We start from the raw sequence: 23,391 nt of genomic DNA, 5'->3' as shown, positions 1-23,391 counted from the left end.
ACCTTGAAGATACTCTGCTAAGTGAAGCAAGCACTCAGAAAACAATGCCTGGGTGTGATGCACACTTGTGATTTCTGGGAGGCAGAGGCAGGCGTAAAAGCTCACGGCCAACCTGGATACACAGCAAGACCCGGCTCCAAAACAGGGCTGAACAGATGAGACTGGAGGGCGGGTCAGTCGTTGGTAGCAATGACTGCTCTTTCTGAAGACCCCAGTTCGATTCCCAGCACACACATGAGGTGGCACACAACCTCCTGTGGGATCTGACTCCTCTGGTCTCCAAGGCACCGCACTCAGGTCCTCATACCTAGAGATTCATACCCACACCCACACCCAAATAGTTAAAAATAATAATAAAGGCAGGAAGGAAGGAGAAGGGAAATATCTCCTAATTCCATTCATGTGCAGTGCTGTGAGATGTTTACAGGGGGTAGAATGGCAGATTCTGGAGCAGATGGAGTTGGGGGAAGGGCGATGGGAGTTAATATTTTATGTATAGGATTTCATTTCTGGAATTATAGAAGCGTTCTAGAGGTGGAAGGCGGTGATGATGGCAGAAACTCAGAGTATAGTTTTAAAATGATTAGGATGGCAAATTGTACAGTGTACATATCCGCACAAGCCCACACAGGAAGGCACACTGCAGTAGAGGAGAAGGAAATGGCCAGAGGGATGAGGAGGGGAAGACATCTCAAATGTCCGTCACAAAAAAATCCTAATATTGGGACTAGATAACAAATGTGACTTACATACACGAGGGAGTGTTACACACACACGGAGATGTTATACACACGTGGGAATGTTACTTACACACATGTGGGAATGTTACACACACACGGAGATGTTACACACACGGGGGAATGTTACACACACGCGGGAATGTTACTTACACACGCAGGAATGTTACTTACACACGTGGGAATGTTACTTACACGCGGGAATGTTACACACACACGGAAATGTTACATACACGTGGGAATGTTACACAAATGTGAGAATGTCACTTACACACACGCGGGAATGTTACTTACACACGTGGGAATGTCACTTACACACACACGGGAATGTTACTTGACCATAAGAGAGGACTGAAGTCAGGGCGGACATGTGGCTTGGACAGTAGAGCACCTGCTTGCTTGCTCAGCAAGCGCAGAGCCTGGGGTTTGCTCCCAGCACCACATAAAACAAAGCTTGGTACAGCACACCTGGAATCCCAGTACTGGAGCCAGAGGCAAGGAGATCTTAAGTTCAAGGTCATGCTTAGCCTCCTAAGGATTTTGAAACAATCCTGGGCTACAAGAGAACTTGTTTTCAAATCCAAGAGGGCTGAGGAGCGATGGGTGGGGGTGGGGAGCAATGGGTGGGGTGGGGAGTGATGGAGGGGTGGGGGGACACCAGCACAGAACAGGATGGCATGGGTAAACTGAATACATCACACGGGGGGGGGGGGGTACAACAGCTCAGTGGCTAAGAGCAACTGTAAGCCAAGGACCTGAGCTCCATCTTGGAACCTACACAAAAAGTCAGGTGCCACCAGTGGGGTCCTGTGATCCCAGATCCCCAGCGAGATGAGAGGCAGACACAGGAGAATGAGCTTTGGGCCGGCTAGCCTGGAGCACACAGTTCAGTGAGAGGAATAGAGACCCTGCCTCAACAAGCTGAAAGGATGGAGCCGAGCCCTGCACAGCTGCCCTCCATCTTACATGCATGTGCTCACACTCACAAGAAATAGTGTTTCCAAAGGAGCCAGCCCTAAGCGGTCACATGCTGTACAGTTCTCACATGAATATACAGAATAAAGACCTATGGGGGGGGTAGGACCAGCGGCTGCCAGGGTGTGGAGGGAGGGAGTCTGGGGCTAACTCAGATGTGTGGGTTTGTTTGGCAAGTGAGACAGACATTGTGCAATTAGATGGCAGGGTTTTATGTTATTCTAAACACTAAAATTCTTAATTCCAAATGCTAAAAAATATAAACCAAATAGGCTGGGTGTGGAGGCACTGGGGAGACAGAGAGGGCAGAGTGGGTAGAATCAGGAGTTCAAGGTCCTCGTCGGTTACAGTCAGTTGTAGGCCAGCCTGGGCTACCTGGGACCCCAAATCAAAATGAGTATAAGACTATACTATAAAGCAGTTCACAGTGTGCCTGTAGTGGGGTGCCCCCAAGCCCAGCAAGCATGCCTGTCACCTCCGTCTGTGTGCCCTTGCTCTTCCAGCTGCCCATCTGTCCTCCTCCTTCTTCCCTCTGGCCCAGTCTTGGGCAAAACCAGATCCACCTTTTCCTGGCAGAACAACACCTACTCAGACCTGCCAGAGACCATCTGGAAGCCAAGATGCCAGCCCCCAAAGTCACCCCAGACGAGCTGCCCAATGACCAGGGCCGCGGTTACAACCATGTGTGTCAGCTGAGGGCTACGGTTTCACATGGGAACTTAATTATAGCTCTGGAGTGGAGGAAGGGAGAGGACTGGTGCGGGCTTGGAGGGGAAGAACAGGGGCATGTATACAAGCCCGCAGGAACACACAGCTAATCTAAACACAGGCCACCATGGCACACAGAAAACCTGACATACGGTTTTCCTTCACTGTCCTGCTTGCTGGAGACCACATGCATCCGGCAGGCATAGCTGCTCTCCTGCAAATGTTAGCCCCAGCTTTCTCCCTGGCTTGGAGTTTTTCATGAGATGGAATCTAAAGAGCTGACCATCTGCACACCTGACTATACTCAGGTGCCCGCCCACTACCCAGGAAGGTGCCAAGGAAGAGCAAGGCAGCTGCTACCACACAGGTGTCAGCTGCTGGCCTGGGCACTGCCAGGTGGAGAAAGTCAACGGGGATGAAGAGGGAACCATGTCAGAGGACCATGACAGAGGTGAGGCCATGTCAGGAGATCTCCCTGTCTCTGAGGTCCCTGGTCTTCAGGCCTCTTCCTGCTCAGCCTACTTACGTCAGCAAGAAGTCTCTGCAGCATCACTGCCTCAATCTGCTGCCCAGTGTCCCTGCCTCAGAGCAAGCCAGGGACCAGGCCCTGTTCCATTGCTCTTCCTCCCCTGCGTCCCAGTCTCGGTACCAACCTTCCCATCTCATGTTCCTTTCTGAGCTCCAGCGAGTCATCCCTCAAAGCAATGAGAGGAAACCTTCAGATCAGATGAAGTTGGCTTTTCTAGACTGGGAGGTGTCTGGGCCAGCCTGCTCTACATAGTGAGTTCCGGGACAGATACAGCTACAAAGTGAGGCTTGATCTCAAATAAAATAAAAAAGCTGGGTGGTGGTAGTGCACGTCTTTAATCCCAGCACTCGAGATATAGAAGCAGGCAGATCTCTCTAGGTTTGAAGCCAGCCTGGTTTACAAAGCTAGTTCCAGGACAGCCAGGGTTATAGAATAAAACCCTGTCGCAAAAAACCAAAAATAAATAAATAAAATCAAAAATAAAGGGGGGGGGACAGCCTCCACCCTTGGGCAGCAACAGCGAGGTACAGCCTGACAGCTCATCTCAGGAACTCAGGGCCTTCCTGGGCCAACTGCCTCCCCACAGAGGGAGTTCTGAAGGAGGTTGGCCTCCAAGAATAACAACATGGCTGCCCACCTTCCGGCTGCACCCCCTGAAGCAACACTCTACCAGGGCGGCCATAGAGGTCCCCTCTGTGCTGAGATGGGGCCTCTTCTCAGCGGTACAGTTCCTGGGGGTCACTCACTGGTTCACTGGGCTGAACTTGGAAGGAATCCACACTTTGGCCTGTCACTGGTGTCTCATCTAGAGTAGACAGACTTTTGTTCCTCTCTCCTCAGGCAAAGTCAATGCAGGGGAGGCAGATCACAATGAAGCCACCCAAAAGCTAGCCAGCCCAAACTGAATGCTAACGGCTGGAATCTGACAGAACGAGGAGCTGCTGAAGGAGGCCAGCGAGAGCCGATGACGAGAACGGTAACGGGAGTGGATGTGCTCAGGACGCATATATACAATGTACGACAACGCCACAGTGAACCCATCCTTGCACAGACCTGTCATCCGCTGATGAAATATAAAAGCTCACTCAAGCTGAGAAGAATGGAGCCGACCACAGCGACCTGTGTGACTGGAAATGGAGGATTTTCTTCCCAGTGTTTCTCCTTCTTTTTCTTTCTCTCTCTCTTTTTATTGTTGTTATTGTTTGCTTTGAGACGGGTTTCCATGTGTAGCCCTGGCTGTCCTGGAACTCATTCTGTAGACCAGGCTGGCCTTGAATTAGAGACCTACCTGCCTCTGCCTCCTAAGTGCTGGGACTGAAGGTGTGCGCCACACATCCAGCCCAATCCAGTGTTTTTAACCAACTACAATAAGTGAGTATAATTTATATAATAAATTTTTTTTCAGTTTGAGACAGGGTTTCTCTGTAGACCGGGCGGGCCTTGAACTCAGAGATCCACCTGCCTCTGCCTCTTGAGTGCTGGGATTAAAGGCGCAAAATATTTTTTAATATTTATTTATTTATTATGTATACAATATTCTGTCTGTATGTATGCCTGCAGGCCAGAAGAGGGCACCAGACCCCATTACAGATGGTTGTGAGCCACCATGTGGTTGCTGGGAATTGAACTCAGGACCTTTGGAAGAGCAGGCAATGCTCTTAACCTCTGAGCCATCTCTCTAGCCCCAGGCGTAAAATATTTTTAAAATAAAATGTAAAGACGTACTGGGCCTCATACCCTAAAAGCAACAGTCTCCCAAGTCGCCACAGACCCAGCGACAAGTGGCATCTGATCCTCTAATGTCTGCAGTTGGCAGGCCAGTGGGCACAGTTCTCAGAGACCAGCCAGAGCCACTGCCAAGACTGTATCTCACTCTGGACCAGAAATGGAAACAGAAGCAGAAAACGGTCTCTAAAATAAGCTCATGGGCCAGGTGGAGGTGGCGCCTGCCTTTAACCCCACTACTCGGGAGGCAGAGACAGGCTGAGCTCCGAGTTCAAGTGTGGGGACTATGGACCCCAGACCCTGAATTTCTTGTAAACAACTTGTTTTCCTGTGTTCTGAGCAGCCTGCAGGTGCTCTGAGCACGAGACCCTGATGGCAGGGGAGTGGGTTCTGATGAGGCCTGCAGCTGAAAGATCCCGAGAGCTGGGGCGTGGCTATCAGTTAAGGATCCCTATGTAAGCTTCCCAGGAGCACAATAAACTTGGCGTTCTTGTATCAGGGATGGTCCGTGTCCTTGTCTGTCTGTGTGCACATGTCTCCAGCCCGGTTCCCAGCTCGCTGTTGTGTTTTACATTCAAGGCTACAGAGAAACCTGATTTCAAAACAATCAAAACAGTCAGGTGGACTGGTGAGATGTTTGTGTAGGTACAGGAGCTGCCACCACGCCTATTATTCCCAGGACCCACAGAGGAGGAGAGGACCAACCCCTGAATCTGTCCTCTGACATCCACAAGGGTGATGTGGCATGAGGCTCCTGCCCCAGTAAACAAATAAAAACGTGGAAAGTTTTAGAAGAGACAGGGAAGTCCCTAAAACAAACGGAGTGAGGACACTCTCAAGTATTCCTGACATCCCAGTTAGACCCCCGGATTTCACAAGGTGGAAGCAGAGAACTGATCCCCACAAACTGTCTCTGACCTCACACAGTAAGCCGGGGTGGGCATGAGGGGACAAGGAAGAAGAGAACGCTACACTGTGGCTGCTGGGAAGTCAGTCGCGCTGCAGCTCTAGGGAGGGTCCCACGGTCACAACTGCTTCCGGCCTCTGCTCACAAGCCTGAGGATGTAACACAGCAGCCACAGACCCTAGGACCTGGCTGAGGGGACACTGTCAGGACAGGCAGTCACTGACTTCAGAACAGAGACACTGAAAGCTCAAACTCCAGTTCTGCCTCCCTCATCTCAGACCTCATCTGTAAAATGAGACTATCAACAGGGCTGGGGATGGGCGGGTATGTGTGTGCGCGCGCGTGTATGTGTGCGTGCGTGTGTAACATGTCTGCAGGGTGATGACAGGCTCAAGGGAGACCCTGATGAAGGCAATGCCCCTCCTTCTCCTCTCCCCATATGGAAACATCTCAGCCATCTTTGCTTACCCTTACCACCTGGAGTCCGGCCCCCATCCCCCACAAGGCTCGCCCACAGTTTAGCTGATTTTAGCTGGACAGTTATTTGTGTTTCTCTGGGGTTGTTGGAGTGGGTCCAGGGAGCCCCTGATCATTGTTCACTGGGCCTCCTCTGCCTGCTGACCTGGAAAGAGACCCTGCAGGAGGCCTGCCAAAAGGCCGCGGCCGCTCACTGACCAACAAGGGGACTACTGTTCTCTGAAACCAGCGCCAGGCTAGTGAGTCAAACAGGTGATTTCCAACTGGACCAATCAGATTCGCTGTCTGTGCCTCCTAAGAAACATTCAATGGCTCTGAGAATCGCTGACAGCCAGCATGTTACCATCTGTGAGTGACTCATGCATTCACAGTCACATGCATGCACACTCTCACTCCCAGGTAGAATGCAATCAAACAGCTGAGGCGCGTAAGCGGCACTGGGTGCTCGGCTCACCACCCAGCTACAGCCGTCACCAACAGCTCCTGGGACTGACAACAAGGGGACTCCTGAAGTCACCATCTAACAGCCAAGTCCACCGTCATACACCGTGGCGGGTACCAGCCAGAGGTGGGAGAAAGAAGCGTCACTCAGACCCAAAAGGGAGGAAGGTGCTGAGGTGGAGAGGCAGAGGCGGGGGCGGGGGGGGGGGGAGCCTTGCCAAAGCCAGTCTGTCTTCCCCACTGAGTTCACAGTCAAGGCAAGGGAGCCCTTGGCCTGGATGTCCTTCTGGGAAGGAATGCGCTGTTGTGGGATAATCTTTTTGTACATTGTGAAGATGTCTTTGCCAAGGCGCCTTCTGATCGGTTTAATAAAGAGCTAAATGGCCATAGTGAGGCAGGAGGTTATAGGTAGGACTTCCAGCACAGAGGACTCTGGGAGGAAGAGAAGCAGAGAAGCCAGCAGAGACAGGAAGAACAAGATGGAAGAGCGGTAACACCACGAGCTAGAACATAGATTAAAGTAAAAGGGTTAACTTATAAGAGCTAGTTAGAAACATGCCTAAGTTATGGCTCAGCTTTCATAATTAATAAAGTCTCCGTGTCGGGGCTGGAGAGATGGCTCAGCGGTTAAGAGCACTGACTGTTCTTCCAGAGGTCCTGAGTTCAATTCCCAGCCATCCACATGGTGGCTCACAACCATCTATAATAGGATTTGACATGCAGGTGTTCATAAACAGCACTCATACATAAAATACAAATAAATAAAAATTTAAAAGTCCCCATGTCATTATTTGGGAGCTGGCTGGCAGGACAGAAAAAGGCTGGTTACACTGCTCCCCTTGAATATTCTCAGGGAGGACCACTCTATGGAAAGGTCACACTGGGTGACACTTAGCCATCTCTGACCTGACCAGGGCTTGCTGAACAGCTCTGGGGGAGGCACTGGGGTTCCATCAAGGCGCTTGTTTCTGGGGAGATCACTAAGAGTGACCAGTGAACCCCGTCCAGGGCTGAGAGCTGGCTGCGTTACAGATCGGGGTCGTGGTGGGAGGAGAAGGTGGACAGAAGGCAAGCACAAGCCATGCTCCCAGGGGAACCAGCTCAGGGAAGGCACCGCTTGTCTACCCGCACCCTGCTTGGTCTACCCGCACCTCTCCCTGGGGGAGGGCACATACAGGAGTGAAGAAATGGTGGCTGGCTGAGAAGATGGCCACCACCCTTGACAGCCTGAGTTTGAGCCCCCAGTCCCACATGGTGGGAGGAAAGAACTCCCACAGGATATCCTCTGATCTCTACACACACAATCAATCACTTAATCAAAACTAATTTTTTTTTTCAATTAGAGAAAATGAACTGAGTGGCCCTCACAGTGGTGGGGTCAGGTTGACAACCCTCCTCCTTGCCTGTAGGATCAGATGACAGAGAACTGTCTCCAGATGGAATGCAGGTGGATCTCTGAGTTCAAGGCCAGCCTGATCTACAGAGTGAGTTCCAGGACAGCCAGGGCTACACAGAGAAACTCTGACTCAAAAAAAAAAAAAAACACACTTATTGATCAATTTATTGATTATTGATGGTTTCGCTCATAAAGCCCACCCTATCCCTCCTTCCCCAGTACTCCCACCCAGAGGAGACTAACCCAGGGCCTTGCCAAGTGAGCCATGTTAGCCACCCTGCTACTGAAGGTTCTGTTTTCTGATAAGAATCAATCTGGGGTCATTACCAGAAAATATTAAGTCAGGGACAGGCAGGAAGATTTAATACATGTAGGCAATTTGTACTCTGGCCCCCAGTTGACAGTGGAGGTTACTATAAAAATGGCCAGGGAAATAGAGGTGGGGTCACCATCCTGGGGGAGGGTGGCTTTTCAGCTTGAGCACCTTTGACCTGTGGGGTCTGAGTCTTAGACACCCAAGGACCAGAGGCAGGAAGGAGACTACTACAGGGGTAGGTGGGAGGTTCCACTTCTGGAGACAGCGAGGAAAACCCAGCATGAAAGTGTGGATGGGGAGAGGGAGCGCACAGTTGTTCAAGGGGACCCAGGTGACAGCCACACACACACCCTGGCTACCAGGCTCAGGGAAAACAGCTGTTCAGCCAGGAGGGAAGGACCAGGGGCTGAGACAGTATCTTAGGTAGGCACCTGGGGAAGAGTGGAAAAAGAGGGCCTTCCTTGGGCTTAGTCTCCTCATAGGCCTCTAGCTGAGGGAGGTGAAGACCCCAGAAACCCAGGCCTGCCTGCTTTGAGCTGAGACCCCACTCCAGGTGCACGCCCCACACCAGCGCTGACCTGGGAAGTGAAGGCTACGGCCAGGTGTGTCTACCAGGTGACACTCTTGGGTACAAAGCAGCGGATGTTCTACAAAGAAGGAAGGAGGCAGGCTGAGGGAGAATAATACTCATCTCTGGAGACCTGGGGGTCAGGAGGCCAAAACCAGTTTCCTTGGACCAGAATCAGAGGGCTGGCAGCGCCACACTTCCCAGAAGGTCCTCGGAGAGCCCTTTCCGCTGTCTTTCCCAGACACAACTGCATTCCCCACATTTTCTGGCCTCATCTTCTGCCTTCAAAGCCAGAAGTATAGCGTCTGGCACAGAGGTCACACGCCTGTTCTGCACCTAATCGCTCCGGTTCCAGTGGACAGAGAACCCGTCAGGAATTGCAGAATAATCGCTCCAGCTCAAGAGCCCTAGCTTAAGCCTTTATCCCAGCACTCGGAAGGCAGAGGCAGGCGGATCTCTGTGAGTTTGAGGCCAGCCCGGACTACAGAGTGAATTATAGGACAGCTAGGGCTACACAGAGAAACCCTGTCTCAAAAGACCAAAAACCAAAACAAAGGAAAGAGTCCTAGCTTGTCACACCTGCACACTCCACGAGGTCGCCACACAGCAGCGACAGGTTCAGGGGTTCAAAGCCTTGATGTCTTGGGGAACATTATGCAGTTCACAGAGACAGAAGCAACCAAGGACACTGAAGGAACACAGGTCCTGTCCAGACTGGGAGTCTGGTCGTAGATGGTTTCTTCCTGCTCACTGTTTATGTGGGTGGGGGGAGAGGGAGCTGTGTGAGCCTTAACATTTAGGCTTTGGGGGGCTTCTCTGGAAGTGAGGGGTTTTTCTCCAAGTTCCCCAGGAGTTCCTGAGGATTCACTGCAGAATGTGCGCTGACATCAAGGTGCTCTCCCCATTGTCCTCAGGGCTTTTACCAGATAGTGAGCTGTCAGACTGTCCTGGGCCAGTCAACCCCTGTGGACCAGGGTAATGGGTGCTTTCTCTCAGCAGCACCATTGCCTGAGCAGAGGGCTTAGATGAGCCACGATGACCAGAGTGCCCAGATCCTTGGCCATAAAGGCACCAGAGTCAGTCAGTGCAGGGCAATGGGTACAGCAAATGTCACCAGCTGTCCCAGGAATGTGGCTTCTGCAGACACTAAACAGTTTGGAAAAGCACAGTCAGAGACGTGTGGCCAGGGTGATGGCTGTGCCTTAGGCGCTGACCCTCTGCTGCGTGGCTGTCCCTGGGGCACGCGACTCTTTGTAAACCACTTCTCAGCTTCCCAAAGCCGCCCAGCACCTGCTGAGGTGACAAGGGTCGGCTTCCCACACAAGGACTGTCTGCTCTCCTTACCAGTGTGCCCAGTTGGTCAGAGACACTGGTCAGGCTGACTGTAGCCCTAAAGGTATACTTGGCGATGTCTGGAGACCTTCTTGGGTTTCCACAGCTGGGGAGGGTCAGTGCCACGGACCTCCGGTAGACAAAAGCCATGTATTGCTTGCCCCCGCCACCCAGGAGAGAGGGCCACAAACTCCCCCAATACACCCAGAAGGCTGAGGAGCGAGCCTGTACTCAAGAGTATTGAAGCAGAGGCAGAGGGGAAAAATTAATCACAAGCCCAAAAATGCTTTAGGCATTTAGGGAAACTGAGGAAAAGCAAACCTCACTTATTTGGAAATGGAGATGAGTGGCATTCTGAGTTCCAGAAAATTCCAGCGCAGTGTTTGTGAGGTGAGAGAGGCCTAGTCAGCTACGCTGCCAGCTGGGAAGTGGGCTGGCCTGCGCAGCTGCTGAGAGGAGGCCAAGTTCTCTGAGCCTCAAAGGTCACGGACTCCTGGACACGGGAAGTGCCGAGGCTGTGCCAAGGATCATACAGGAAAGCCATAAGAGTCTCATACGGGACACCCACAGCCAGGAGCTCCCTGCTGCTGTGCCCTCCAAGGACAGCAGCTTCCAGAGTTGCATCCAGATGAGCTGTGAAGAACTCAGTAACAATGCCAGGAGAGCTGTTGAGGATGGCTGGCTGGGCTGACGCAAGGTACGCAAGATGGGATAAGGAAGCAAGAAAGGGGCACTGTTGTGTGCTGCCCTGTCCCCAAGGCCATGTGACAAGTAGTGAAGACAGTTCCAAAGGTCACTCCTGAACGGGGAGAGGAGATGCCTCAACACTCAGAGCCCAGTCACAGAAGGGGACACTCGGGGGTTTGTGGTTCCTCCCAATCCTCTCCGAGAAGCTGGAAAGGCTGGGGACACTAAACTGAAAACCATGGTTAACAGGGCAGCTAAGGGTGGCTCTCCGTCAGCCTGCACCAAATCCACACATGCCTCTTCAAAGGACAAGCTGCTGACTGGGGGGGGGGCGGGGGGGAGACCCAGGAGAGCCCAGCCCCTGCTTCAGGCTGCTTCCTAACCTTTGACCCTTGCTGTCACTCCCCAACATGGCCTCACTCTCGTCTCTTCTCACTCTTTTTCCTTTTGTTTTTTTGAGGCTTGGTCCCACAAAGCCCAGGTCAGCCTCAAATTTCCTGAAATGATCCTCCTGCCTCCACCCCCCCCCCATGTACTTGGGTCACAGACCTGTGCTATACAGGACTGTCTTCAAGACCACACTGCTGTCATCTTCAGGAGTTTGCCAGGGCCAGCTTGCCAAGGATCATCATGGCTGGGTTTGCAGACTCTCGGGGGGAGGGTCACAGGACCCTCACCTGAGTACCCGGGCACCCCTCCCAGCCATGTGTATGCAAGTCTGCCCTAAGTGCCCCATCTCAAGATCTCTGGGAACAGTGAGAGGATGCAGATGGTGAAGGACCGGGAGAGGGGACAGCCACGGAGCAGCCATCATCCACACTGGGTGTAGACCTATTGTGGTTGCTTTAAGGTCACCCATGCTCAGCAGGTAAAGCCTAATAAACTCACTGCTTCCTAGACTGAAGCTGATGGACTCACACAATGGTCTGTCACTGGGACCACGGTGGGAGTGTCCCAGTCTCTCAAGGAAACTTTAGCAACACTTGGCTGCTCTTTCTGCTTTTTAAGAATATTTTTTAAGATTCATTATTTCAGGACTATGAGTGTTATGTTTTGCTTATGTCTGTGTAGCACTTCCATGTCTGGAACACTAAAAGGTTAGACACCGGATCCTCTGGAACTGGAGTTATGGACAGTTACAAACAGTTTTGAGATACCATGTGGGTCCTGGGTTCGAACCCAGGAAGAACAAATGTTCTTAACCACTGAACTATCTCCAGCCCCTATCCCTGCCTTTAAGGGTCCGAAACTTAAGTACACTTGAAACAATTAACAATTGCTAACAATTATTCTGTCTGCCTGGCTTTTCAGTTCTTTAGTAAAATGCTTAGCTTTATATGTGTCTTAGCCTTGACAATAAAACTTAAATTTGCTGCCTTTTAACATGTATAGACTCTTTAATTATTTCTCCCATGCATCAATAACCCTGAGTGAGGCTGGAGATCCCCTCTCGCGCTCTGGGCACTTATATGACTGGTGTAGATCAAAGCCAGTGCAGTCGCTGCACCCACAGGGACAAGATCAAAGCGGGGAAGCACTCCCCTCCCCAAGACCCCTGTACTGTCCTCCCATCCCCCACCTCCATCCCTTCTCTCTAGTCACCTTGTGCAGTATTAGTGCTCCTTCTCCAGAACTGCCCAAACTAGACGCAAACACCTTCCCTGTGACTCAACATCCTCAATGAACCTAGCAGGGAATTCCTAACAGGGCTGCTCCAGAGTGGAAACAGTGAGAAAGTACTTTCCTTCTGGAAGTGACCTCCCCACAGCAGTGGCTGTGCTCAAGAACGCCTCTCCCTCTCCACGTCTCTCCAGGACACATCTTGGTGTCATTCTCCCTTTGGTCTGAATTGGTCCTGTAACCAAAAGATCAGAGAAGATGACGCCGTGTCTTCTAAGAAGACCAAGCATCTCTTCAGTACTCTCAATCTGGGCTACCTGTGCTCAGAGCTCAGCCGTCATGCTAGGAGCAGCTGTTGTCCTGACTTCCACATACACGGTGCGCATGTGCACACAAGCACACAGACAGTCAATAAACAAACAAACGTAATTTTAAAAAATTAAGTTGGGCGATGGTGGCGCAGGCCTTTAATCCCAGCACTCAGGAGGCAGAAGCAGGCGGATCTCTGTGAGTTCGAGGCCAGCCTCGTCTCTAGAGCAAGTGGCAGGACAGGCTACAAAGCTACAAAGAGAAGCCCTGTCTCTAAAAACAAACAAGTAAAAAAACAAAAACAAAAAACCTTAAAGATGGCTGGATGTTGGGTTTCACACCTTTAATTCCAGCGCCCTAGAAGCAGAGGCAGGAAGATCACTGTGAGTTTGGGGCCAGTCAGGTCTACATAGGGTCAAGAAAGAGGTGTGTGGGAGGATGCTGAGGACAGAAGTTTGAAAACTACTACTTTACTACTTTGTATGGTGACTTCAAAGCCCAGCTGCCTGTCTGGCCCTTGGCATGCCGTCTAAAGATAAACCCTCTGACAGTCACACTCTGGGTACCTGCCAGTTCCCTAAAATCTGAAAACTTAGCCTAGGCATGTCTTCTCCCCTCAGCCAGGCTCCTCGCGCCTTAAGAGGGGTGGCAACTGAGGACTGTGTCTAAATCACCTTCCCCTTCAGAGCACCTGGGCCAAGGAAGCGGCAAGAAGACTTAAGAGGCAACGGCCGCAGACCCTTAAGATTTGCACGGAAAATGAGATGCAGCTCAAACTTAGCCTCCATGGGAGGAGATGAAGGCTGAAGCTGAACCACAGACATTTTTGCTACACACGTGACAGAAACCAGTGTAGCTCAGCAGCTCTCTCAGCCTGGAGGACTTCCTCCTTATCCCATATGGGACCTTCAGAAGCCTCTGCCCAGTTCTTCCTCCTCCCTCACATGCCCTTCAGAGCGAAGGGGCTGGATGTGGGTCTGAGAACTGCAGGGGCTCTTGCCCCAGACCTTCCAGAAGGATCCACAAACAACCTGATCCCTATGACAGACAGACATGGTCACCCGCCTTGGCAACAGGAAAATCCTCCAGGTGTAGAAGACAGAGAAAGGGAAGCGGAGCCCACAAACAGCTCCTGGTCCCGCTGTACATCAGAGATTAAAACAGGGCCAGGTTTCCCCAGCCCCCAGCAGGGACCCGCCATAACTCAGCCTGCCAAACAGTCAAGACAATGACCATCAAACTCCCTGGTGTGCCCTTCTGAGAGTTTCTGGAACCTGCCAGGCATCCTGAGAACAGAGAAACAGCACGAGAAGCCCAGAGCATTGTGGGGATCTGCTGAGGGCTCAGACACCCAGCGGAGAAGGAAGAGCCCTGTTTCTGCCCCACAGATGTGGGGGCAGGGATAAAGCTTCCTTATTGTGCCCCTCCACCCCAGCCCCAGCAAATGTGAGGGTGTGCACCTCCACTTCCAGCACTTAGGAAGGAGAAGCAAGGAGACCTGGAGTTCTACACCAGCCTGGTTACAAATCCAGGCTCTGTCTCCAAAACAACCAAACAGCAACTCATCTATGGCATAAACGGAAGAAAATGATGAGGGGCATCTTGGGGACCTGTGGCGTACCCACGTGGCAGAGAAGCAAGAGTGTTCATTTAGTCACTCAGCAAACACTGACCACCCTCTATAGCAGGTGGTCCTTCAGACACAAGAAGAGCTAGAGTAAATCCCTGTTCTTGTGGAGTTTATTTTTCAGTGGGTACAACGGCGAGATTCCCCACACTCCTAAAGACCTCCATACGCCGCACAGACCCTAATGAGCGCTCACTGGAGTTCAGTGATGGTGCAGAAGCTATGAGAGGGGACTCGGCCTGCGGTGGAGCCTGAGGCCATCAGCCAGACGCCCTAGTCAGTGAAGAGGGCTTTACCTTTACCGTGGGTTCGTCTTCATCTGTCGGTGAGCAGGAGCCACTGAGTGAGTGTCACGTGCATGCCCACACCGCTGCGCAGCACTGCAAGACAGAAAGGAACCAAGGTCCATACCTCAGTGGTGCCAGGGTCCAAAAAAAGTACTAGGAAGTTTTAACACAACAGTGGGACTCAAAAACCAGTGGTCCCATGTGACTTCACACACACACACCCGAAGAGACTGTCGAGCTCAGCTTGAGTCAGCAAATATTTCCCAATTCTGGATGGAGTTTGCACTTCCAAGCAAGTGGACACCACCTCTGCTGAGCTTACCTGGGTGGGGCGGAAGGAGCTGGCAAGGTAGGGAGGAGATGCCCAACACCCCACTTGCTCATAAAAGGAGAGGCCCTGAGTCACACCAGATTCCTTAGGGGAACATGCAGAGAGACCGGAGTCACACCCCAAGTTCTGAAGGCTGTGGGAGAAGACCCACACGCCTAAAACCAGATGCTGAAGGCCCGTTTCCCTGCCAGGCTCCAGCTAGGGACACCCTGGAATCCTGCCGCTACAGCAAGCCACACACACACCCCACGCTCTAACATGGCACACACACATGCTCAGCGATATGAAACCGTCTCCAAGGAACAGTCACAGGGCAATCTGGGACGGCATGGCACAGACAAGAGCACTGGGCACAGGGCTTCTGACATAAAACAAGTCAGAGTCTGGCAAGACAGACAAGTCTGTGAGAGTGCTGGGTAGGTGAGAAGGCTCCCAATATGGACAGTACCAGTGAACTAGTCCTGGCATTGCCGGGTCCCCCAGCAGACAAACACCCCCCAACCATGCAGAGAGCAGTACCCTGGGAAGGTGGGCCTCAGGACAGAACTCAGCTGAAGCTGATGAAAACCACGGGTCCAACACCTCCTGAAGACACAAGTCTCATTGTACCAGGACATGACAGGCTGAAGTCCTGGGACAGTTTGCACAACAGCTGGGCAGCTGTGTTCTGTCCAAAATAGAGGCCTACCAGCTTCCCAGGCTAGTCTCCACACTGACTATCCTACCAGGCCTTTGGGGAAGAGAGTAGGGGACCATAGGCGGGGTGGGAGGAGGGCTATGAGCTGCTTTTCCTGGGTGGTTTAGGCATATACCAGAGCGCAGCAGAGAAAAGGCAAGAGGAAAAGTTCCCAGAGTGGGGGACAGTCCAATAAACTATGGAGGTGACAGGTGGTGCCACTGGCAACGGCTAATCCACCCGCACCTTGAAAATAGGCACTGACCCACAATCTGCAAGAAAATCACCAAGTGGAAAGCAACTATTTCCTTGAAGGCCACAGAATGGACGCACCCCCAGGAGGCTGTCCAGCCAGCGCAGCTAGGGCTTACAAGGCTCTGCCAGGCGGGCCCTGCGCTGTGCCCAAGGCTCCCAGGGAGACCTCAGACAGGACAGCGGCAGACTTCTCAAGAGTGCTAGGTCGGGGCCTCGAGAGATGGTTTAGAGGTTAAGAGCACTTGTTACTTTTTCAGAAGACCCAGGTTCAATTCCCAGCACCCACAGAGTGGTTAACAACCATCTATAACTCCAGTTCCAGAAGATCCAACGCCCTCTTCTGACCTCTGAGGACCCATAGCACCAAGTACATAAGTGGTGCACAGACACATGCACCAAGAGAGTGTCGGGCAGAGTTTCTGTGCAGCCAGAGACTGGACTAATCATAGCCAGGCACTCAACTGCACCCCTCAAAAATGACCGAGGTCGGGGCGGAGTGTATCCCAGTAATACCAGCTCTCAAAACAGAAGCAGAAGACTGCTACCAGGTAGGAGGCTAACCTGAGCTACAAAGAGAGCTCAAGGCCAGCCTGGGTTATAAAGGGATATTGTCTCAAATTTAAAAGAGGGGGGTGGCTCAGCAGGTAAAGCACTTGCCACCCAGCCTGGTGACCTGAGTTCAATACCTGGGACCCATACAACAGAGAAAAACAGATTCCCAGAATTGGTCCCACACACTCACACAAAATAAACAAATATAAATAAATGTAAAAGATAGTTTTAAAAAACCTTGGAGGATGTTTTTCATGGGAAGAAAAGATTTCTTCTAACCCACTCTACTTCCCCGAATCCATTGCTGCACAGAGGATGCTTGGGTACCAGTGGAGAGGAGACTGGCTCAACCACAAGCCAGGCACAATTGTACTGCTTTCATGGAAAAGGGTCAGTGTACACCAAGGTTACAAAACTGTAAGGTCTGGTCGAGCTGGTTCGGTTGGCTCCCTGCTGCGGTTCCAGAAGGTTGCCTGTTCTGTGACCAATTCTGGCTCAAAGACAGGGAGCACAATCCTCAACAGAGGGAGACCAGAGACTTGGTGCCAGTGTAACCACGGGTCCCCGCTTCTAAGATGAGAGTGGGTCACACTTCCAGAGTCTGCCGAGATCAGGTGGGGTAAAAACAGGGTATACATTCTTTCCTGAGGATGTCTCCAGGGGTCCAGGGCAAAATGAAGGGGCCCAAGCCCAGATACATCGGAGACCACGATCCATGTGCTGGAGGCAGGCAGCTCAAGTTCCTCGCAAGACCTCACTGGCACAAGCCCACAGCCTGCCCAGGCAGATACCAAGGCAATACCCCAGACCACACCTGGGCGGCAAAAGGAACGACATCGGCTGCCTCTCCCAGCCACAGGAAATGGAGCTGTCCAGGAAAAGGAAGAAGAAAAGGCACTAAGAGACCATGTCCAGTGACCAATATGTAAGGCACATTCCATCAGTGAAAGACAGAGGACAGAAATTCAGTGTGGCCTTTACCCAAGACATCAAGACAAAATGGTACAGATGCCCAGCAGCCCCAGGGCTATCTAGCAGGCCCATAATCCATTTAAAAACGCAAACCAGGAGGGGGGAAAACGTATTCTGGGGCTGGTGAAGTGGCTCAGCAGCAGGTAAAGGTGCTTGCCACCAAGCCTTGCTGTCCTGAGTCTATTTCCAGGGCCCACATGATAGAATGAGACAAGGAACTCCCAACTCCAGTAACTGTCCTCTGACCTACACACACCTACTTATGCCCCACCCCACACAAATAAATAAGTGTAACTTTTAAACCAAGAAGGCTTCCAAGAGTCAGTACAGGGAAGAAAACCCAAGTTGAAGACCACAGGCAACCTCAGGCATGACTTCTGGAGACTTCTCTTAGCTCTCTGGGATAGGGCAGTGCGTGGAAAGGAGGAGAGAGGGCAGACATAGCTTGAAGTGTCATGGTTTAAATGGGTTCCATAATATCCCAAATGAATCCTATTTCCTGGAAGGGGAAAAGAGTTATATGAGGCCTCCGGCTACCACTGGCGCACACCCAACTCCGAGCCGGCTCTCCCCAAGGGTTCCTGGAAGTCAACAGACCCATAAAGGGGAAGTATTGTAAAGCTGAGATTAGAAGGGCCTAACAACTGGACATCCCTCCCACTGCAACAATCAATAAGCCCGAACAAACCTGATCAAGAATGGTCAACACCCCATTCTACCGTCCTCCCAGCTCAACCGAATGTAAAACGGAAACCTATCATGTACCTCTGGGTTCTCACCGAAGTAGAGGCAAAGAACCTAGAAGCAAAGCGGTCGGGTGACAAGAGGTGAAAAGGACAGGACTGCTACCAAGGAAATCAGAGCCAGGCAAAAGCAGGGCCTCTGCCGGTAGCCAAGATAAAAGAGGCTTGGACAAACCGGACGGGCTCACAACATCCTAGGGAAGATGGGGAGGGATCAGACAACCGGAGAAACAGTGGACGCAGATGGGGAGAGAGAGAGCAATGACCGACAGGGCAAGGATGGGAGGCTCTCAAGGGAGGCTGGAGGGTCTCCAAAGAGGGCTGGGTAGCGGGGCACCAGAGAGGTACTCGTCAAGAGGTCAGAGGGGAGGTGGAGATGGGGTTCTCCGGGAATCGGGAGGAGATGAAGCCACGGGGCCCCAGAGTGGGTTAGGGTGGGTGGGAGGAGGCAGAGACGCCGGCTTGGAGCGGCCACCGAGGTCTCCGTCCTGAGGACCCCGGCGGTGGCGCCTCTAGAGCACAGGCCGAGAGAGAAGAGCCGCAAGCCCCGCGGAACGCAGCCTCCGGAGCTCCGACCCCATCGTCCACCTCGGCCCGGGCCAAGCTGACCTCTCCCGACCCGCACGGACCTGTCCCGGTCGCCTCCCGCGCCGCCGCCGCAGCCGTCCCGCAAGCTCCGCAGAATCCCTCAGCTCCTGCCAAAACTTTTCCCATTAATCCCCAGCTCCGCCGCGGCCTGCGGCGTCACACGCTCCGAGCCCCAGCCCCGCCCCCGTCTCGCTGACGTCACCGCGCCACTCGCTCCCGCCCCCGCCAGGCACTCACCTCGCCCTCTTCCCTCAGGGCAGCAACCAATTGCCGCGCGGCTGGAGTCATCACTCCGCCCACCGCACTGCTGGCGCGTCTGCAGCGCCCTCTGGAGTCAGATGTGGGAGCAGCATCTGAGGAAGGCGCTGGGGAGAAGGTAGGGCTGGTAAAACGAGTCCAGCAAGTCTCACCGAAGGAAATTTAAAGCGAGGAAAGAAGGTGGAGGTCACCTAGTACAACCTCCTCGCTCTTCCTGAGAAGAAAGTAGGCACAGACTTGTGTGGCTTGAGAGAAGCAAAGCTAAAGGCGCTGGGGCAAGGACAAGCTGGGAATGAAAATACATACACAGCCACATACATTTTAAAAGTATTTGTCTATTTTTAAGTCTGAGCATTTTGTCTGCGTGTCTGTGCTTTATGTGTGTGCAGTGCCAGCAGGGGCCAGAAGAAGGCGTAGGGCGCCCGGAAGTGGCGATACAGTTTGTGCAGAGCGTCCAGGTATCCATGGAGATGCTGGGAATTGAACACTGGTCCTCTGCAAGAGCAACAAGTGCTCGTCACCACCGAAACGTCTCTCCAACCCTCCAGTTTTTTTCATTCGAGAAGAAAACTGATGGCTTGTTCAGTCCCTGTGACCCTCATAATGGAAGAAGAGAACTGGCCCCCTGAAGGTTATCCTTTGACCTCTACACACCGTGCATACACATGTACACACATACACACACACTAGAAGTAAAAAATGTAATAATCATATTAAAAGAAAGATCTGGGAGGTATGGTGACAATGTGGATGAAGAAATAACAAAGGTTCAAGGTCACCTTTAGCTATGTAGAAAGCAGTTCTAGGCCAACCTGGGCTTTAGGAGACCCTACCCCAACAGGAAAACAATTCAAAAGGAACTTTCCTCCCACTTGAGATCTCTCTCAGTGGAAATCATGGTCCTGTATCTTTTGTCCCCCTAAGTCAGAGGCTGCCTTCCCTGGTAGAGGAAATTCTGCTCTCGTCTAGAAGAGGGACCTCTTATCCCAACTCACCCCTTACCATGTACCCTAAGAGGGTATGCAACCAACTGGCAATCTGGCAGGAGATGGCTTCGTCGTCTTGGAATGAAGAAAACTTGACAGGCAGGAGCGGTCAGCAGGCCCCTCCCTCCTCCATACCTGAGGTAAGGGTTCCCTCTGCCCTCTGCAGGCTTTCTGTATGCCACAGCCTCAGTGCTCCGTGCTCTGGATTTGAGAGTCCCTCACCACTCTGTGTGTGTGTGTGTGTGTGTGTAACATATGTGTGTACGTTACATACGTGTGTGCTCCAGTGTATACTAGAATCTGAACTCTGGTCCCCTCTAACTTTGGAGCTGTCTCTCTACCTCCCTTTATTGCCCTCCCCCTGCCACACAAACACCCTGACTTTTCGTGACAGGGTTTCTCTGTGTTCCAGCCCTGGTTGTTCTAGAACTCGCTCTCTTATCCTCTGAGACTACAGTAAAGGACTGTGGAAGTCAAAGTCTGCCTTGAGGTTTCTACCATTTTGATTTAGATGGGCTCTCACATAGTATCTCGGCCAGTCTGGAACAGGATGACCTTGGTAGCTCCATTTCCCACGTGCAGGAATCCTCTGTGCCCAGTTCATATGGCAGTGGGTGTAGAAGCCAGGGCTTCAGGCATGCTAAGCAAGCTCTCTACCCACTGAGCCACATCTCTAGCCCTCTTATGAATTCCTTTCTTATAATACAATATTTCTGTTAGTTTTGGGGATTTCCTACTTGTATATTATGTATTTTGTTCTTATTCACCTCCCTACACTCTTTCTTCTAACTCCTCCCAGATCCAAATCCAAACCCACCCCATTCTTTGTGGTTCTTGCTGCTGTTCTTGTTACATTGTATTTATTGTATGTGCTTGTGTGCTTGTGCGTGCACACATACAAAGGTCAGGGCACAACTTGCTGGAGTCAGTCTTTCCACCTTGTGGGTCCTGGTACTTGAACTCAGATCGTCAGGCTTGGCAGCAAGCCCCTTTACATGCTGAGCCCTCTCACTGCCCCCTTCTAGGTTCTTAAATATTCTCTTTTTGGGCTGATAAGATGTTTAATGGGTAAAGGTGCCTGTTGCCAAGTCTAATGACCTGTCCCCTCCCTGGAACCCACATGGTGCCGATAGAGGGCTGATTCCTGCAGGTTGTCCTCGGACCTCCACATGTATGCCATGCTGAATTCGTCACTTCCATAAATAGTTAATGATTCAATAATAATTCAGTCTCTTTCTGTGTCTTGAATCATAACCCTGATTGAAAGAGTGCCCCCAAATCTTCCTGTGGTCTAGATTTGCCTTGGGGGCAGCTGGGTAGGAAAAGCAGATCCCAGCCAAGTTTTTATAGTCCTTTGAAGCGAGCCAGGGATCTCAGCTACCCAAACCTGCCCAGAGATGCCCGGTGTCTGTGTAGTTTGTCAGCTAGCATCCTGCTCACAGCCGTGTCAGCTGCTGGCCTGCAGGTGGTGCCGGCGACTCTGGGGACCATTCTCCTCCTTCCCCTTTCTCTGCAGCAGGGGCTAGGGCAGCAATTCAAAGCAGCTGCTTGCCAGGTCTGGGTGGCTCCTGACAACAGCGTCTAACACGCCTGTAGCACTCCAGCTCTGTGTCCCCACCCGTTCTTATACAGAAGTCACACAGAACTAGAGAACCTGGGGCCACAATGGCTATGTTTCCCGTGGGAACCCCAGGGTTTAGAGGGTATGAGGGTGTCTGAAACAGGACACACTCTTAGGACGTTGAACAGCACAGAGGAATTCTTTTCTTTATTATTTGCTTTTTCAAGACAGGGTTTCTCTGTGTAGCCCTGGCAGTCCTGGAACTCACTCTGTAGACCCAACTGGCCTCGAACTCAGAGATCCACCTGCCTCTGCCTCCTGAGTGCTGGGATTAAAGGCGTGTGCCACCACCACTACCCTTGGGTTTGAAAAACTAGGAAATATCTTCTGCCCCCCAAGATGACAGCTTCTCATGCTGCTCAAAATTAGATCACATTCAGACATCACATGATCACTCTTGTGACGTCATACCTCAGCACGTCAGCTGTAAGTGCTTCCCCATGCTGCACCACAAGACACTGGAGAGCCCAGAAGAGACTCCACTTACCGCTGAGGAAACTGAGGCACAGGGGATCGTTGGTAACATCGAGCCTAAATCCTTCGTCGGGCTGGGAAAGTAGGAAGGCCCCATTTGATCACAGCATAGCAAGAATCCAAGCTCGCCTTAGCCACGTGTGGTGGTGTGCACATCTACAACCCAACACTTGGGGGGGGTGGGGGCAGAAGGGCAGGAGTTCAAGGCCAGCCTCAACTACACAGTGAGTTTCAGGTCAGTTTGGGATATATGAGATGCTGGCTCAATAAACGCCCCCCAGATAACCAACTTTATCTGACACATGGTTGATGATTTAGCCAGTCATGGTGGGACGTGCCTGTAATCCCCACTCTGGGAAGGCTAAGTCGGACTTAGACCTCACGTTCCTAGAAGCCTGGGCTATAGGTCTTGTCAATAATGATAATAATTTAGAAATCATTCAATCAATTCATCAATCAATCAACTCTGTCTGGGTTTTAAGAATTTCTTAATTCTTCCTTCACCTTTCTTTTCTGTCCTCTTCCTCCTTCTGTGTGTGTGTGTTTTGCTTTGCTTAGAGTGTGTGGAGAGGGTCTTACTATGTTCCTGGCTTTCCTAGTACTCACTGTGAAAACCAGGCTGCCCTGGAACTCACAGAGATCCCTTTTGAAAGCAGGGAAGGTGGCATTGAAAACTGGATGACAGTTTCAGTAGACAGCACTTGGGAACTGACAAACTGATTTTCTTCCAACTCTGCACTCTAAAGAATCCCCTTTCCAATCAGAAGAACAATCACCCATCAATTCTACCCCTTCTAATAGCTGGATCCCATGGGTGAGTGTGTGCGCGCACGCACAATATGTAATCAGACTGGCTTAAAAGTGTTTATCTGTGTAGTCCACCCCCCCCTTTACTTTTGTAAAACCTTTGATCTGCCTGCCTCCATGCCTCCTCTTGCCCCTCAGTGCCAGAATTATAGCCCATACGGGCTCAGAATCCAGACTTCTTGTACCCATAAATAGTGCTACTTATTCAGTGTTGTCCTGATCTCCTTCATATTTGTAGGATGCTAAGGGCTTGCCAGCTCGGTGCACACCCGACATTTCAGTATGTGGGAGGCTGGCAGGAAGAGGGTGAGCGCAAGGCCATCCCGGACTACAGAGTGATCTGAGGGCAGCTCAGCACACTGCAAGAACATCTCTTTAAAATAATAATAATAAAACGAAAGAAAAATGAGGGAGGGCAGCGCTGGAGAGGCAGCCCCTGCGCGGTGAGCAGTAAGGCTGAAAAGGCCCTGGCTTCCATCCTCAGCGC

At 51.7% G+C, this 23,391-nt stretch overlaps 1 protein-coding gene across 4 annotated transcripts in view; it reads right to left on the bottom strand.

Annotated features, from left to right (window-relative positions):
• Ppard (peroxisome proliferator activated receptor delta) overlaps positions 1-18,928 on the bottom strand; it is a 70,960-nt gene extending 52,032 nt beyond the window's left edge. For 2 of the 4 annotated variants that reach the window (XM_050137780.1, XM_050137774.1), the window contains exons 1-2: positions 18,800-18,928; positions 14,651-14,734 (exon numbers count right to left, since the gene is read on the bottom strand). Coding sequence is in view for 1 of the 4 variants with exons in the window: in XM_050137766.1 (XP_049993723.1) it covers positions 18,800-18,884 (85 nt within the window). In the remaining 3 variants the exon portion in view is untranslated. The remainder of the gene's footprint in view (positions 1-14,650; positions 14,735-18,799) is intronic. The other 2 variants (XM_050137788.1, XM_050137766.1) reach the window with 2 other exon arrangements.
• Positions 18,929-23,391: the final 4,463 nt, after the last annotated feature.

The sequence above is a fragment of the Alexandromys fortis genome, unplaced genomic scaffold (assembly GCF_014885135.2).
Source record: "Alexandromys fortis isolate MF-2015 unplaced genomic scaffold, M_Fortis_MF-2015_v1.1 scaffold_9, whole genome shotgun sequence".
Lineage (NCBI taxonomy): Eukaryota > Metazoa > Chordata > Mammalia > Rodentia > Cricetidae > Alexandromys > Alexandromys fortis.
This window is presented reverse-complemented; position numbering and strand designations above follow the sequence as displayed.